The sequence below is a fragment of the Zootoca vivipara genome, chromosome 6 (genome assembly GCF_965207765.1).
Source record: "Zootoca vivipara chromosome 6, rZooViv2.hap1.1, whole genome shotgun sequence".
Lineage (NCBI taxonomy): Eukaryota > Metazoa > Chordata > Lepidosauria > Squamata > Lacertidae > Zootoca > Zootoca vivipara.
Genome location: NC_142589.1, coordinates 92,744,207 through 92,759,884, shown reverse-complemented (window position 1 = coordinate 92,759,884; position 15,678 = coordinate 92,744,207). Strand labels below are relative to the sequence as shown.

Sequence of the window (15,678 nt, the reverse complement as noted above, 5' to 3'; positions counted from 1 at the left end):
ACTACCCGACTTTTAGAAAACATCTGAAAGCAGCCCTGTTTAGGGAAGTTTTTAATGTTTGATTATTATTGTATTTTAATATTATATTGGGAGCTGCCCAGAGTGGCTGAGGAAACCTGGACAGATGGGCGGGGTATAAATCATAAATGATGATGATGATGATGAACAGTGTGAGACCTCAGAGAGATGCGGGCTTTCGTGCCCCCTCTCTCTCACTAAAAGGAACCTTTAAAAAATTATCTACTCTCCTTATACCACAGCTTAGCTCAGTTGGTTAGAACGTGGTGTTGATAACACCAAGGTTGCAGGTTCAAACCAGACAATCCCCAGGGTCCCTTCTATAATTCTACGATTCCCTTTTACAAAGGGAGAAGATTAAGGGCTGCAGGGAGCACAGGTCCACACCAGCTGCCTTTGAATATCTGAAAGGCTACCAGACTATGCAGCAAGCCTGCCCTTTGCCACTCGAGGGAAGGGCCGTTTTCACCAAGGGGCAGAAATTCCAGGGAGGCAGATTTTTGGCTAAATTATCAGGGCAAGTTCCGTTCAGTGGCGGGGAAGCTGATGTCAGAAAGAGCCAGGGTCTCCTTTGCTGGGGGGGGGGGGATTTGAGCAGGGGGTGTGGCGCAGCTACAAAACTCCTGCATGTTGTGGAAAGCTTTTGGGCTGGATCGCTGGGCCTCCGCCAGTGGGGGACCCGCAAGCAGGATTTCATCGCCAGAGCACCCACCCACCCCATGGCTTGCAGCAACTGCAGGTTCAGATCACCAGTGTCTAAGCAACATCAAGGCAAATCTTTAAAAATGTAGTATAAACACTGACAACTGGGAAACACTGGCCTGCGAGCGCTCCAGTTGGAGAACAGCCTTTACCAAAGGTGTTATGGGCTTTGGAGATGCTCAAACTCAGGGAGAAACGCACTAAGAGGAAGGCACGCTTGGCAAACCCTCACCGGGATCAACTCGCACCCGGAAACCTGTGTCCCCACTGTGGAAGGACGTGTGGATCCGGAATTGGCCTCCACAGTCACTTACGGACTCATTGCTGAAACCGTGTTTATGGAAGACAATCTTACTTGGCCACGAGGGATCGCCAAAAAGAGAGAAGAGACACCTGGAATACTGTGTCCAATTCTGGGTGCCACAATTTAAGAACGATACTGACAACTGGAAGGTGGCTGAGACGATCAAGGGCCTGGAAACCAAGCCTGATGAGGAACGGTTGAGGGAACTGGGTATGTTTAGCCTGGGAAAGAGGAGACTTGAGAGGAGATATGATAGTTATCTTCACTCGATCACTTCCAACCCTTTGATTATTCTGTGAAAAGAGGCAGGCCACCAAACCAATGTACTCTATTTATCTCTCTATATAATTGCAAACGTGTAGAGAAAGCCATGTGCAAAATGCGCTAAACCATGTGCGCCACTGTCGTTTTTGGGCCCGCCAGCCGACGTGCCGTTGCTACTTCCGGTACCAAATCTGGAGTCGCTTTTCTCGCTTGATTTTCCGCTGCAGCTGCAGGATCCCGTAGAGGAGAGCTTCGGCTGTTGGGGGACAACCTGCAAAGAAAGGGGTTCGCAATCAGACCATCACAGGGCACGGGCAAGGCAGCTGTCCAGGCCGGCACCTCCTTGCCCACACCTTGTAATGCATAATGATAATAGAATCGTAGAGTTGGAAGGTACCCCAAGGGTCATCTAGCTAAGCCCCTACGGGAAAACGAAAGCAATAATGATCTGTTATTTATGCTGCCCATCTGACTGGGTTGCCCCGGTGACTGTGAGCGGCTCCCAACAAATTATGAAACATCAAACAATAAAAACCTCCCTAAACAGGGCTGCCTTCAGATGTCTTCTAAAAGTCAGGTAGTTGTTTATTTCCTTGACGTCTGATGGGAGGGTGTTCCACAGGGCAGGGGTCACCACCGAGAAGGCCCTCTATCTGGTTCCCTGCAACCTTGCTTCTGGCAGTGAGAGAACCGCCAGAATGCCCTTGGAGCTGGATCTCAGTGTCCGGGGTGGACAATGGGGGTGGAGACGCTCCTTCAGGTATTCTGGGCCAAAGCTGTTTAGGGCATTAAAGCTCAGCACCAACACTTTGAATTGCACTCGGAAATGTACTGGGAGCCAATGTAGATCTTTCAGGACTGGTGTTATATGGTCTCAGTGGCCACTCCCAGTCCCCAGTCTAGCTGCCGCATTCTGGATTAGTTGTAGTTTCCAGGTCACCTTCAAAGGTAGCCCCACATAGAGAGCATTGCAGTAGTCCAAGCAAGTGGGAGATAACCAGAGCATGTACCACTCTGGCGAGGCAGCCTGCAGTAGGGAGGGTCTCATCTTGCGTACCAGATAGAGCTGGCAGACAGCTGTCCTGGACACAGAATTGACCTGCGCCTCCATGGACAGCTGTAAGTCTAAAAATGACACTGCAAGGAGGCCGGATCTCAAGTCCAGAACCATCACCAGCCACTTTGGACTCCATGTCCTGGGCCGATGGGAGTTGGAGTCTGAAGTGGCTGCAGGCTGGGGAAGAGCAGGCAAGGAGAAGCAGCTAGCAAAATCAGAGAACTGTAGAGTTGGATGGGTCCCCCAAGTGTCATCTAGCCCAACCCCCCCGTGACACACGGCGTCTTGTTTACCTGGGACATAGATGTCCACTGGGACGATCCGGTCACAGCCACGAACCACCGAGTAAGAGTAATGGTAGTAGCCGCCCCCGTTAGCACAGCTGAAAAATAACAGGGGGGAAAAACAAGAGGGCTGTCCAATGTTTTTGGCAACCTAGTATTTACTATTTAAGCCAGCTTTTTGGTTCTGGAAACTCGCCCCCAGTTCCCCCGACCCTATAAAAAATGTTATTCAGAATAGCAGTTTGCACAGCCCAGAAAGGAAGATAACAGTGCGACAAAATTCCAAACAGGAACAGTTGATTGCACGTGTTTGAAATCCAATTTAAACTATTTAAATTTGATGACTTCAACCCAGCGGAAGAACTTTATCCCGTGATACCAGCTTTTCAAAAACCGATTTGCACCTTTGGCACACCCCCCCCCCCCCGCAGAGGTGGTACTGCTGATTTTGGGATATGTCAGTTTAAACGTTTCCCCCTCCACGGAAACGTCAGGGAGTGTGGTTTGCAGGAGGAGGAAAGATTCGGTAGAGACAACAACAAAAGCACATCAAAGCCTAGAGTTCAAATGGAAGTTATAAGCTTGAAAAATGATTAAAAAGTACACCCACTTTCCCCAATGACAATAGGAAGGAAATATTTCCATTTTTCTTTACCTCCCCATGGAGACTACGTAGCGTGGCTCAGGCATCTGGTCATACACCTGTCAAAACAAAGAAGACGACACATTTTGCATTCTGGAGTCAAAATGACTTACGGAGACCTGGATCTGCAAAGCTTAGTAAGTCTGCCATTTTCAAAGTTTATTTTTATTTATTGAATCTGTACCCTTCATCCTACGATCTCAGGGTGATGCACAGGATGGAAATGCAGGATAGAAGCGCAAAATAAATGGTTAAAACAACAACAACAACAACACCACACACACCCAAAAAACACACACATTAAAAATGGCACAGAATATAAAAGGCTTGATTGAAGACAAATGTTTTCACCCAGCGACTGAAGATATATAATGAAGGTGCCAGGCAAACCTCCCTGGGAAGATAATTCTGCAAACGGGGAGCCACTGCAGAAAAGGCCCCGCGCTCAGGTTGTCACCCTCTGTACCTCTCATGGAAGAGTCACACGAAGAAACCTAGCCTACTGTACAAAGGCAAAATTTGCATATGTTGCCCTGCCCACTTTAAACAACAACAACAACATTTTTAAAAAACATAATAAACATTTTTTTAAAAAAACTCAATATCTTATATAGTTGTACCTTGGATCTCAAACGCCTTGGCTCCCAAACATATCGGCTCCCGTACGACCAAAAACCTGTAAGTAAGTGTTCCGGTTTTCAAACTATTTCTTGGAAACCGAACGTCTGTTGGGGGCTTCCGATTGGCTGCAAGAGCTTCCTGCAGCCAATCAGAAGCCGTGCTTTGGTTCACGAATGTTTTGGAAGTCGAACGGATTCCGTGCGACTTCCAAGATACGACTGTACAGATTATAAACAAACCAACAAATCAATAGAAACTAATAATAGTAATAATTGCTTCTGCCCTTTAAATCTTTGTACTCTACCCGAGGGCCGTGTTCCCTTCTGGAGGCCATCATTATTATTAGTTTCTATTGTTTTATTGGTTTATTTATAATCATAGCTGCCAAGTACCCCGTTTTCCCTGGGAAACCCCGTATTTTCTTACCGTTTCCCGCAGGTGTCCCGGATGGCAAAATACCCCGTATTCCCCCGGATTACGGAGCTCCTGCCAGCGGCGATGTTCTTCTGGTGCCGCGCCGAAGTCACTTCTACGCACTTCCAGACATGCGTAGAAGCGACTTCCGGTGCCGCTGTGCCCTTTTCCAAAATGTCTGCAGCGCCAGAAGTCACTTCTACGCACTTCCGGACATGCATAGAAGCGACTTCCGGAGCCGCGGCACTGCTGATCCCGGATTTTTCAATCCAGAACTTGGCACCTATGCTTATAATCTGTATAAGATATTCAGGTTTTTTAAATGTTTGTTTTATTATGCATATTTATATATGCTGTAAGCTGCCCAGAGTGGCTGGGGAAACCCAGCCAGATGGGTGGGATGAGGAAATAATAATAATAATAATAATAGTTACAGGTAGGTAGCCGTATTGGTCTGCCGTCAAAAATAAACAAAAATAGAAAAATTCCTTCCAGTAGCACCTTTGAGACCAACTAAGTTTGTCATTGGCATGAGCTTTTGTGTGCAAAAGGTATTTTTCTATTTTAATAATGATAATGATAATGATAATGATAATAATAATAATAATAATAAAACAGTTTACAGTTATGCCCAAGTTAAAATAACCGCCAGCCCTGACTAAAACATTCAACCAACCCCAACAGAAGCAAAAGAAAGGAACCAAAATTAAAAACATTTGGCCTTTGCCTTTACCCTCTGCTGGCAGGCGGCCCCCGGAAGGGAATACGGCCCTTGGGCCAAACCAAGGTCTCCCGCGGTCCCCAAAAGGGCTGCCCCTCAGACGCCACCCCGCCTACCTTCCGGAGGGCGGGCGCCATCTTGTTGGTGAGCGTTCCCGCCACGATCATGACGTCGGCTTGCCGGGGGCTGGCTCGGAAGACCACCCCGAAGCGGTCCATGTCGTAGCGGGGGGCAGCCATATGCATCATCTCGACAGCACAGCAAGCCAAGCCGAAGGTCATGGGCCACAAGGAGCTCTGCAAACGGAGGAGCAGGGTGGATTTGATTAAAATCAAATCAATTTAAATCACAATTTATTTATTTATTTATTAAAATTATTATAATTGAAATTTTACAACAAGTTTTAGCATCATCCAGTATTCAAATTACATTTTACACTTTCAATTAACCCCCCCCCCCCCGACTTCCCTTTCTGGTTAATAATAATAATAATAATAATAATAATAATAATTTATTATTTATACCCCACCCATCTGGCTGGGTTTCCCCAGCCACTCTGGGCGGCTTCCAACAGAATATTAAAATACAATAATCTATTAAACATTAAAAGCTTCCCTAAACAGGGCTGCCTTCAGATGTATTTCTAATATTATATATTAGAAATACATTGACAGATAATTATGAAATTACTGTGAGGTTTAATAAGCTAACTGTTTATATTTTTTCTGCTGTACTTTATTGGAAGGAGAAAAACAATCATTTCCTTAATAACAATTTAAACAATTTATTTAACTAAAACAATAATATCATACTGTATGTATCCATGTTTGTTAACTGGTGTGGTCAAACGATTTTTTAAAAAACTCCTTAGACTGAGTCTTAGCATACATGAAAAACTTAAAACAAATCCTTATTTCCTGATGAATAGCCTTTGGACTATAATGTAACTTAAACAGAAAACTATCTTTAGAAAGATTTTCCCTCCTAAAGCATTTTATTTTAAAAATTTGATTTGAATTAAATATATATATATATAATTTAAATAAAAAAATCTGATTTAAATAAACAAAATCCTATTTATTTATTTATTTTAAAAAACCATTAATTTTTATCCACCCTGGAACTAAGTCTCCAGCAGCAAGTAAACAAATTAATAATACTTCTCCCAAAGGTGCCAACTCACCCGCCGAGCCCAATTGATCAAGTCGTCTAGCTTGGTGATGACGTACTCCCCCCGGCTGCTGGGAAGGTACGACTTCTTCTGAACGATGGTGCTGGCGCTCTTCTGCTGAAGCTGAGCCGAACTACGGAGGCAAGGAGACCATCAGAGCGCCGTTCCCTGCTGAGGAATCGCAGGGGGTTGGTCTAGATGAGCCCCTTAGCACCCTCAAGGAGTTCAGTTTCGTGGCTCTTGTTATTGAAAAATCCGGGATCAGCAGCGGAGCGACACCGGAAGTAGCTTCTACGAATGTCTGGACATGCGAAGAAGCGACTTCCGGTGCCGCTCTGCCCGATTTTTGAAAATCCAGGGGAATTACGGGATATTTCGCCATTCGGGAACAACAGCGGGAAACGGCTTTGAAAACGGGGATTTCCCTTGAAAAACGGGAGGCTTGGCAGGTATGGTTATCACTCCAGGTCGCGAGAGCAGCCTTGCTGGTTTCTGAACGGAGTCCTGTATGAGCAAGAGCTGGGTGCAAATTATGGCACCCAGTGCCGGATTTAGGTTTGATGAGTCCCTAAGCCAGGCTTAGGCAAACTCCAGCCCTCCTAGTATTTTGAGACTACAATTCCCATCATCCCTGACCACTGGTCCTGCTAGCTAGGGATGGTGGGAATTGTAGTTCCAAAACATCTGGAGGGACAGAGTTTGCCTGTGCCTGCCCTAAGCTACTGAAGGTAATGGGGCCCTTTATAGGTCCAGCTGTCCTTTGTCCACAACAAATTGTAGCTGTTATTCATGTGGCAGGCAGGGCCGTCTTAAGCACCTCTGGCGCCGTGGTGCGACGGATCCCTTCGCTGCCCCCCACTGCCCCGTTTTCCAGTGCGGCGGGCGGCCAGGCTCAGCAAACAGCATGGCTGCCGAGGGCGCTGCTGCGCGCCGGGCGGGCTTAGCGCACAGCGCTGCTGCCGAGGGCGTTGCTGCGAGGTGGAGCGGCCGGCCGGCCGGCGGGTGACCACAGCTGAGAGACGCCCCCCCCCCGGCAGGCCGGCGTCATGGCACCCTGCGCTACCCAGCCTGGCCATAGGGCCGGCCCTGGAGGCAGGCTAAGTTGAGAGGTGGGCGACTGGCCCGAGGTCCCCACTGAGCTCGAGGAGAGGCGATTGGAAGCGAGGTCTCCTTGGCCCACGGCGGCTCTCAAAGCTCCTTTCCACCTGCCCCATGGAATCCCCCCAGGCTGCCCAGCAAAGAGGGGGTATGCGGGGTTCGGCCTACCTGTCTGTGCTGTCTGTCACGGGCGTCTGATGGAGCGGGCGAGCTGGTGCGCTGGACGCTGCGAGCGGCCTGTTCGGGGAGAGTGAGAAGTCGTGGGTTTCAAAGTGGGGCTCGTGAACAGCACTCAAAATCAGCATCCCACCCAGTTACTCCTTTAGTGGGGCCAGAACCTACCGCTCTTCTGCGCAATTCTTTTTATAGGGTATCTTCCCCCAGGAGCCACTGGCCTACACAGTTACTTGAGAGTACGCCTCAAACAACTTGCTATTTTCCACCTTCCCATTTCAACTCTCTGGCACCTATCTGCATAACCTAGCAATTCTGAAATATAGACACACATTTACTCTTGCAAGATTGAATGTCTTGCCCTCGGCTGTATTTGAGGGACGATTCCAACAGATTCCACACAAAAAACATCCCTGTGGAGATGGCAGTCCTGAATCGGTGGCGCATGCCCTTCTGGCTTGCACTCTTGATAAAGACTTGATGAATGAGATTATCACCCCTCTTTTATTGTCCATTCCGGGTCGCCCAGCCACTGCGCCAGTGTCCTTTCTCTGGGCAGATCAAGAGGAGCAGGGGACAGCAAAGGTGGCAAGGTTTTTTAGCTGGGGTAATCAGAGTAAGATCCACTATTTGACCACTGATTCAAAACCCTAAAATGTATTTTATATAGCTGACTTTTTATTTCTATTCTTTGTATATCGTATTGGTGTTTTATTGCTATGGCCGATGGCGGACGCAAATGAAGATTCATTTATTCAACTTGCTTCAGAGTCGGCCCGTAGAGCGTTGCAGGGTTAGCTTCGCTTAGGGAACAGAAATGAAACGTCTATAACCGGAAGCACCTCTTACTTTTAGGGCTCAGAACGATTTACGTCCTGCAAACAATTGCTGTGCCCAATATCATCCTGTTCAGAGGCGACCTACTGGAACCAATGGGCACAGCTAACTTACGTATTTAAATACCAGTGGGTTTACTCTGAGTAGAACTTAGCGGGATTTGAAACCCCACCACCACCTCCCACCATTTACCAAATGACCGAAAACGGGATCGCTTTGCATGTTTAGTTAATCTTCGCTCCAAAATTGGGTTATTAAGCGGTATATAAAGTGCCGAAATAATCAAACATTTGGGCTCTCTGTTCTCCGAGAGAGTGAGAAGTGCCTTGGGCACGCTTACCTCCAAAGGGACAGGCCACGCGGGGCGACGCGGGAAGCTGGAAAGAAAACCACAGCGTTGAAGGTGAGAAAGCGCACAATTCGAGTCTCTCTCAGAGCTACAAAGCTAAGCGACTGGTTGGCAACGAGGGGCCGGCACTCTTGGCTCCTCGCAGCACCCAGTTAGTAATGGACACTCCTCAATTCTCACCTCCCCAGGCAGAATGTTTCTTTGTCCTTGAATCACAGAATCGTAAGTTTGTATAGCTGGAAGGGATCCCAAGGGTCATCTATCCCAACCCCCGGCAATGCAGGAATAATCTTCCTGCCAAACTTGCCAGCCTCTCCTACACACACACTCACACTTTATTAAATTTTCTGTTTTACAATTTAAAGTACTCATTTTTCCATCCTTAACATATCCATGACTTCCTTTCTTCTCCTTCCATGGTTCATTATACATTTCAAAAATCCCTGCATCTTTTACAAAAGCTATACCATTCAGTATTCCATTATTCCATCCATCAAAACTTATACTGTTGAATTTATCTTAATGCTGCCCATGTTTTCAGCTATACAGTTATTTCCCATATATTCAATAAACGTTTTCCAATCTTCTCTAAACCTATGTTCCTCTTGTTCTCTTATTCTATATGTTAGGTCCGCAAGCTGCACATATTCCTTCAACTCAGGTTGCCATGCTTCTTCTTCGCTCATTTTCCATTTTGGAGCTAATAACCTTTTTTGACACCTGGCAATTTCCGTCTGAATTATCCCCAACAAAAAGGACTCTGGGTTTTTTGTTTTTTTTTGAAAAGTACAGTGGTACCTCGATTTACGAACTTAATCCATTCCGTAAGTCCTTTCTTAAACGAAGACCGTTCTTAATCCGAGAAGTATATAAACAGTGAAATAATTATTAAACTCTAACTTAAAATGATTTTTTTATTCATAACAAACATTGCCATTTTTGGCAGTAACAAAAGTTCCTTTAGAAACATAATTTACAAAGGCTCATAATCTAGTCTCTAGAACAGGCATCCCCAAACTTCGGCCCTCCAGATGTTTTGGACTACAATTCCCATCTTCCCTGACCACTGGTCCTGTTAGCTAGGGATCATGGGAGTTGTAGGCCAAAACATCTGGAGGGCCGCAGTTTGGGGATGCCTGCTCAAACTTGCTATAACATGAAATAATAATAGGTGATATATGATGCAAACTACTACTATTATTATAAACAGCTTAATTAATAAGAAATTAAGTGTTATAACCTGTACAATGCAATTGTAGTTAATACAAGCAGGTGGGGCCCATGACTTACATCCTAGAAGCCAACACAACACAAAACACTGTTGCTGTATGTAGGTTTTATTTTATTTGTTTTTTATCTTATGGTTTGGAAATGTACATCCAGTTTTTTCCCTTTGGGCCCCCATGAGAGTGGGGCCCTAAGCTATAGCTTGTTTTGCTTATATGTAAATCCGGCACTGATTGGGGGACAGATCCAGCCTCCGGGCGCTGTGCCCAAGCACCTGTTCCAGTTGCCTTTGGCTGACAACACCTGCCACTTTCCAGTCACCCGAGGGACCATCTCCAGCTTCCTAGCACAAGGCTCATATTACCAAGAACCATAACAGAGGACGCTGTTTGTTAGCCTCCCTATTTGCTCTTCCGAGATCTGGGGGCAAAGGACTCTCGACAGCCCAGACGTCTTTCTGGGTGCAGCCCCCCTACCCCCTAAAATCAGCGCAAAGCATCTGGGAGACAAATTCTTTTTAAATGAGCCCCGCCTCAGAGTTGTCTCTCTCCGCCCCTCCCTCCAAGAAAACCCTTTTATACAGCTTAAGCAGCTGCTTCGACCTGTGGGAACTGGATTCAAATCCTCCCACTCAGCTGTGAAGCTCGGTGGGCGACCTGGGGGTGTAGTCACTGCTTCTCAACCTAACCTACTTCACAGGGTTGTTGTGAGGGATGAAATGGGAGGGGGCGGGAAAAACTCTTTACGCCACCTCAAGCTTTTCGGAGGATATAAGAGACGAGAAATAAATGTAATAATCATAATACAGTGGACGCTCGGGTTGCAATTGTGATCCGTGCGGGAGGCACGTTCGCAACCTGCAGCGCTGCGTCTGCAAATGCACGGGTCGCGATTTCGTGCTTCTGCGCATGCGCAAAGGGCGATTTAGCATTTCTGTGCAAGCGTGCGTGCCGAAACCCAGAAATAACCCGTTCCGGTACTTCCGGGTTTGGCACGGTGCACAACCCAAAAACACGCAACCTGAAGCGTCTTTAACCCGAGGTATGACTGTAATAAGCATCTTCCTGTCCTAATTCCTCAATTGCAATTGCTGTGGGTTTTTACTGGTAATTTAGACTATTACTTGCATGGAAATGGATATTCTGATTTCAACGGCAATCCACCTTATTTCGTAATGTGTGTCATTGGAATTGGAAAACGTACAAAACACAATGATATAAAGGTTAATTTTGAAAGCCGTGAGGGAGGGACGTTGGCAGGCTCTAAAGAGCCAGGGAGTCCCATGAGAGTCCCATGGACTGCAAGAAGATCAAACCTATCCATTCTGAAGGAAATCAGCCCTGAGTGCTCACTGGAAGGACAGATCCTGAAGCTGAGGCTCCAATACTTTGGCCACCTCATGAGAAGAGAAGACTCCCTGGAAAAGACCCTGATGTTGGGAAAGATTGAGGGCACTAGGAGAAGGGGACGACAGAGGACGAGATGGTTGGACAGTGTTCTCGAAGCTACGAACATGAGTTTGACCAAACTGCGGGAGGCAGTGCAAGACAGGAGTGCCTGGCATGCTCTGGTCCATGGGGTCACGAAGAGTCGGACACGACGACTAAACAACAATAAAGAGCCAGGGATGTAAAGCAGGGTGTTATGATGTGAACATATATTATAAAATGGAAAATAAATAAAATTTATATACAATAATAATAATAATAATAATAATAAAGCAAATTCCAAGCTCCTGGCTCTCGAGGTCCTGAGCCCCCCAAAAGGGATTTGCTTGGCCTCCTTACCTATTGTGCCCCCCATAAAGTGGGGAGGGGGGGGACGTCTGGTCCCTTGAGCCTCCCTGCCGGCCTGGGTGGGTCAGCCAGCGCGGGAAGCCCACCCCCCCCAAAATACCCCCAGCCCCCTCCAGCCCAGCCCCCACCTCACCTGCCAGAGTCGCCATTTCTGCAGCCCTTCAAGCCACCTTCTCCCTCCCTGGGCGGAGCCAGGCGGGTGATCCTCCCTAAGCGCTCCGGGTGGGGAACCGACGCTGCCGACGCCACAGTTCCGCCCTGCCAGGGTTCCGCTTCCGGCTCCTGGAGGCGCCTGCTGCTGCTGCTGCTCCAGGCTTTTCTAGCTTCAAAAGCAGCCCTTTGAAATCAGTGTATCTGAAGAAGTGTGCATGCACACGAAAGCTCATACCAAAATATAAACTTAGTTGGTCTTTAAGGTGCTACTGAAGGAATTTTTTTATTTTGCTTCGACTCAGACCAACACGGCTACCTACCTGTAACTTTGAAATCAAGTTACAGGTGGGTAGCCGTGTTGGTCTGACGTAGTCGAAACAACAACAACAACAAAATTCCTTCCAGTAGCACCTTAGAGACCAACATGAAATCAAGATATAGTAACAAACTGGCTTTGGGAAGTTGTTTACTGCTACTACTACTACTACTACTACTATTACTGTATTATTATTATTATTATTATTTGCATTTTAAAAAGTTACACAGAAAGCAAGAATTAAACATTACCTCCAAATGCTCAAAAAGAAAAAGAAAAATACCAAAAAAAGGAAAAATGTAAGAAGAAAGGGAAAAGAGAAAAAAGATAAATAAAAAAACCGAAAAAGAATTAGGCAAGTGCACAAAACAAAAATAAAAAGGTGCTTAAAATAACTGCTTCCTGCTTTGTTGCCGGCGCGGCCATCTTGATTTGGGGCAGAGGCTCCCTTGCCCTTTCCTGCAGATCTTTATAGCGTCCTAGTTTTCTATCCACCGATCCATATTCCTACCAATCTCCCTTGATGCAATCTCGCGCGTCCCAGCTTGCAAACGAGGCATGCATTATTATTTAATTTTTGCAAAAAAAATTTAAAAATTTAAAAGGAGAGATAAAAAAGGGTTTCCCACCGCGTCCCTGGGTGGGCTCGAACCACCAACCTTTCGGTTAACAGCCGAACGCGCTAACCGATTGCGCCACAGAGACCCAGCTGCCTCCCTCGCTGCCACCGCCGCTCTTAGGAAGGAGGAAGGCGGAACCACATTACACATCCCAAAAGCAACAATTGCCAGCTTCCCTTCTGTGTGCAAGGTCAAAGGAAGGTTTTTTTTAATTGTTCCTACGAACCAGAGGAGGCCAGCTAGCCTAAATCATTATTGATATTATTATCATTTTTTTAAAAAAATAATGTTTTATTGATTTCCCAAAAATAACCAAAAATAAAAATACAAAAACAAAACAAAACAAATTGACTTCCCACTAGTCTAATCCCTTCCCTGGTTCCATTATTTGTCAACATACTGCATGTCCATTGTTAAATTTATAACATATTTAAATCACCTATTATCCATTCATTGTAAAACTGCAAGTACTTTAAAAACCCTGCTAATGTAGTAGTGTGCACTGCTTCTGTATATAAGCAAAAACATCTTCCATTCTTCCGTAAATTCATTGTCGTCTCTGTCTCTTAATTTCACTGTCAGTTTTGCCGATATTATCTTTAATATCTTATTTTTATTGCCACAAACCACACAAGTTGATCCGCCCATTGTCTTTTTATTCCCATAAACAAGAGCCTGTCATTTATCATTATTCCCCATGAAACAGAGGAGCCTAACTGGCCTATATTATTATTATTATTTCCATAGGCCAGAGCAAGTCATTCATTATTTACTACTTACAGGTAGGTAGCCGTGTTGGTCTGAGTCGAAGCAAAAATAAAAAAATTCCTTCAGTAGCACCTTAAAGACCAACTAAGTTTATATTTTGGTATGAGCTTTCGTGTGCATGCACACTTCTGAAGAAGTGTATCTGAATTATACACTTACTACTGATTATGAATTATAAATTCATTATAAATTATACACTTACTACTGATTATGAATCGCCCAATTAGCCTGCTGATTTATATAGCTAATGTTGGCAGCAATGATAGCTGGTGGGTCTGCTTTGATTGATGCAATTCCTAAAACTGTTGATATTTTATGGGCTTTCGGTCGTTTTGCCTACATGTCAAATAGTTTGATCTTGTTCCGGCTCCCTCTACCTTGCCCTCCTTCTGGTAGAAAAAGCTGTCTATAATAAATATTTGAAATAAGCCACTGTAAATCGATGGTTGCAATCTCAATGCAGCACCCATGAATGGGCAGGTCTTTGCCCCAAGAAGCTTACAGTTAATCTATCTAGGCCAGCATGTTAATTATTTCGTTACCACATTAGTATCCCTCCTTTTTCTGTCAAGGACATGGTTCTCCCCCTTCCTGTTTGACCGTCATTAACAACCCTACAAGGTGGGATAGGCTGAGAGACAGTGAATGGCAAGGTCACCCAGTGAGAGTCAGGGCTGAGGGAGGATTCGAATATGGGTCTCTCAGCTCATAGCCTGACACTCTGCTACAGACAGGGCCGGATTTCAGTTTGATGAGGCCCTAAGCTACTGAAGGTAATGGGGCGCTTTATATGTCCAGCCGTTCTTTGTCAACAACAAATTGTCGCTGGTTTTTTGTGTGTTTAATATATGCTATATGGTCATTGATGGACCTAATAGGTATCTCAAGCCATTTGCCCATGGTGCCCTGCAACCAGTCCATGCAGAATGTAGGCACCCTATATATAGAAAGGAGCAAACCAGGGATATTTTAGGGAGCAGACTAGCAGGCGGGGCCCATGACTTACATCATAGGAGCCGGCACAACACAAAACACTGTTACTGTATGTAGGTTTTATTTGTTTTCTATATTTTGGAAATGTACATCCAGGTTTTTTCCCTTTAAATTTTTTTGGGCCCCCCAAGAGAGTGGGGCCCTAAGCTATAGCTTGTTTAGCTTATACATAAATCCGGCACTGGGTACAGAACTGCATTTATTGATTACATGCTGTATTTCTCGTTTAGTTGGCCTGCTAAGCATTTGTGTTGGAACTTGTGGAATATAAACTGCAACTCGAGTGAGAAACGGCTCAAAATCTTACACTGAACGCTGGGACGTCACTTCAACAGAAAAAATCACGCACAATGAGCCAAGATTTCGACAAGGACCCCTCCAAATGCTTTTTATATGATTTGGCACTCTTTTATTACACACACAAGAGAACTGTTTTCTTGTTTTATATACATTACAGAGCCTCCAAGTGTCCCTGTTTTCCAGGGACCAGTGATCAGGCCAGTGGCCCATCAAGTTCAACATGCTTTTTCTCACAGTAGCCAAACAGATTCCTATGGCAAACCCACAAAAGCACCAGAGCAAACTTGGGTCTCCAGCTGTTTTTGGACTACAACTCCCATCATCTCCTGCTATCTAGAAATGATGGGAGTTGTAGTCCAAAAAACAGCTGGGGACCCAAGTTTGGGAAACTGGCCTAGACAGACCCCTGGCCTGACCCGGAGCTGAAATAATAATAATATAATAATTTATTATTTATACACCGCCCATCTGGCTGGGTTTCCCCAGCCACTCTGGGCGGCTTCCAACAGAAAAATAAAACACAGTGATCTATTAAACATTAAAAGCCTCCCTAAACAGGGCTGCCTTCAGATGTCTTCTAAAAGTCTGGTAGTTGTTTTTCTCTTTGACATCTGATGGGAGGGCGTTCCACAGGGCGGGTGCCACTATCGAGAAGGCCCTCTGTCTAGTTCCCTGCAACTTGGCTTCTCGCAATGAGGGAACCGCCAGAAGGGGAGAGACAAGGTTTAGATGCCAGAAATTAAACCGGGACCTGCTTTTTTGTGTTATCGCTACGCCCCTTGCTGGCTTTCTCTACCAGCTCTCCTCTCAGAAGCCCAGAGAAGCGATTTATGATTATTTCCAAGCTG

General features: G+C 45.6%; 1 protein-coding gene and 1 non-coding gene across 2 annotated transcripts; both read right to left on the bottom strand.

The window, feature by feature from the left end:
- Positions 1-1,341: 1,341 nt before the first annotated feature.
- Positions 1,342-11,863, bottom strand: NDUFS7 (NADH:ubiquinone oxidoreductase core subunit S7). Its single transcript, XM_035120764.3, has 8 exons — positions 11,814-11,863; positions 8,649-8,685; positions 7,466-7,534; positions 6,212-6,332; positions 5,145-5,324; positions 3,285-3,331; positions 2,639-2,727; positions 1,342-1,559 (listed from the first exon to the last, which is right to left on the bottom strand). The coding sequence occupies exons 1-8, from the start codon at positions 11,827-11,829 to the stop codon at positions 1,462-1,464; spliced, it is 657 nt and encodes a 218-aa protein (XP_034976655.1). The 5' UTR covers positions 11,830-11,863; the 3' UTR covers positions 1,342-1,461.
- Positions 11,864-12,780: 917 nt separating this feature from the next.
- Positions 12,781-12,854, bottom strand: TRNAN-GUU (transfer RNA asparagine (anticodon GUU)). Its single transcript has one exon. It is a non-coding gene; the product is annotated as a tRNA-Asn (tRNA).
- Positions 12,855-15,678: the final 2,824 nt, after the last annotated feature.

What these genes read in the sequence shown, in the direction of transcription:
- NDUFS7 (XM_035120764.3), bottom strand. An exon ending in TGATCAATTGGGCTCGGCGG is followed by an intron (nt 5,325 to 6,211) that starts GTGAGTTGGCAC and finishes CTCCGTTTGCAG; the next exon opens with AGCTCCTTGTGGCCCATGAC. An exon ending in TACGTAGTCTCCATGGGGAG is followed by an intron (nt 2,728 to 3,284) that starts GTAAAGAAAAAT and finishes GTTATTTTTCAG; the next exon opens with CTGTGCTAACGGGGGCGGCT.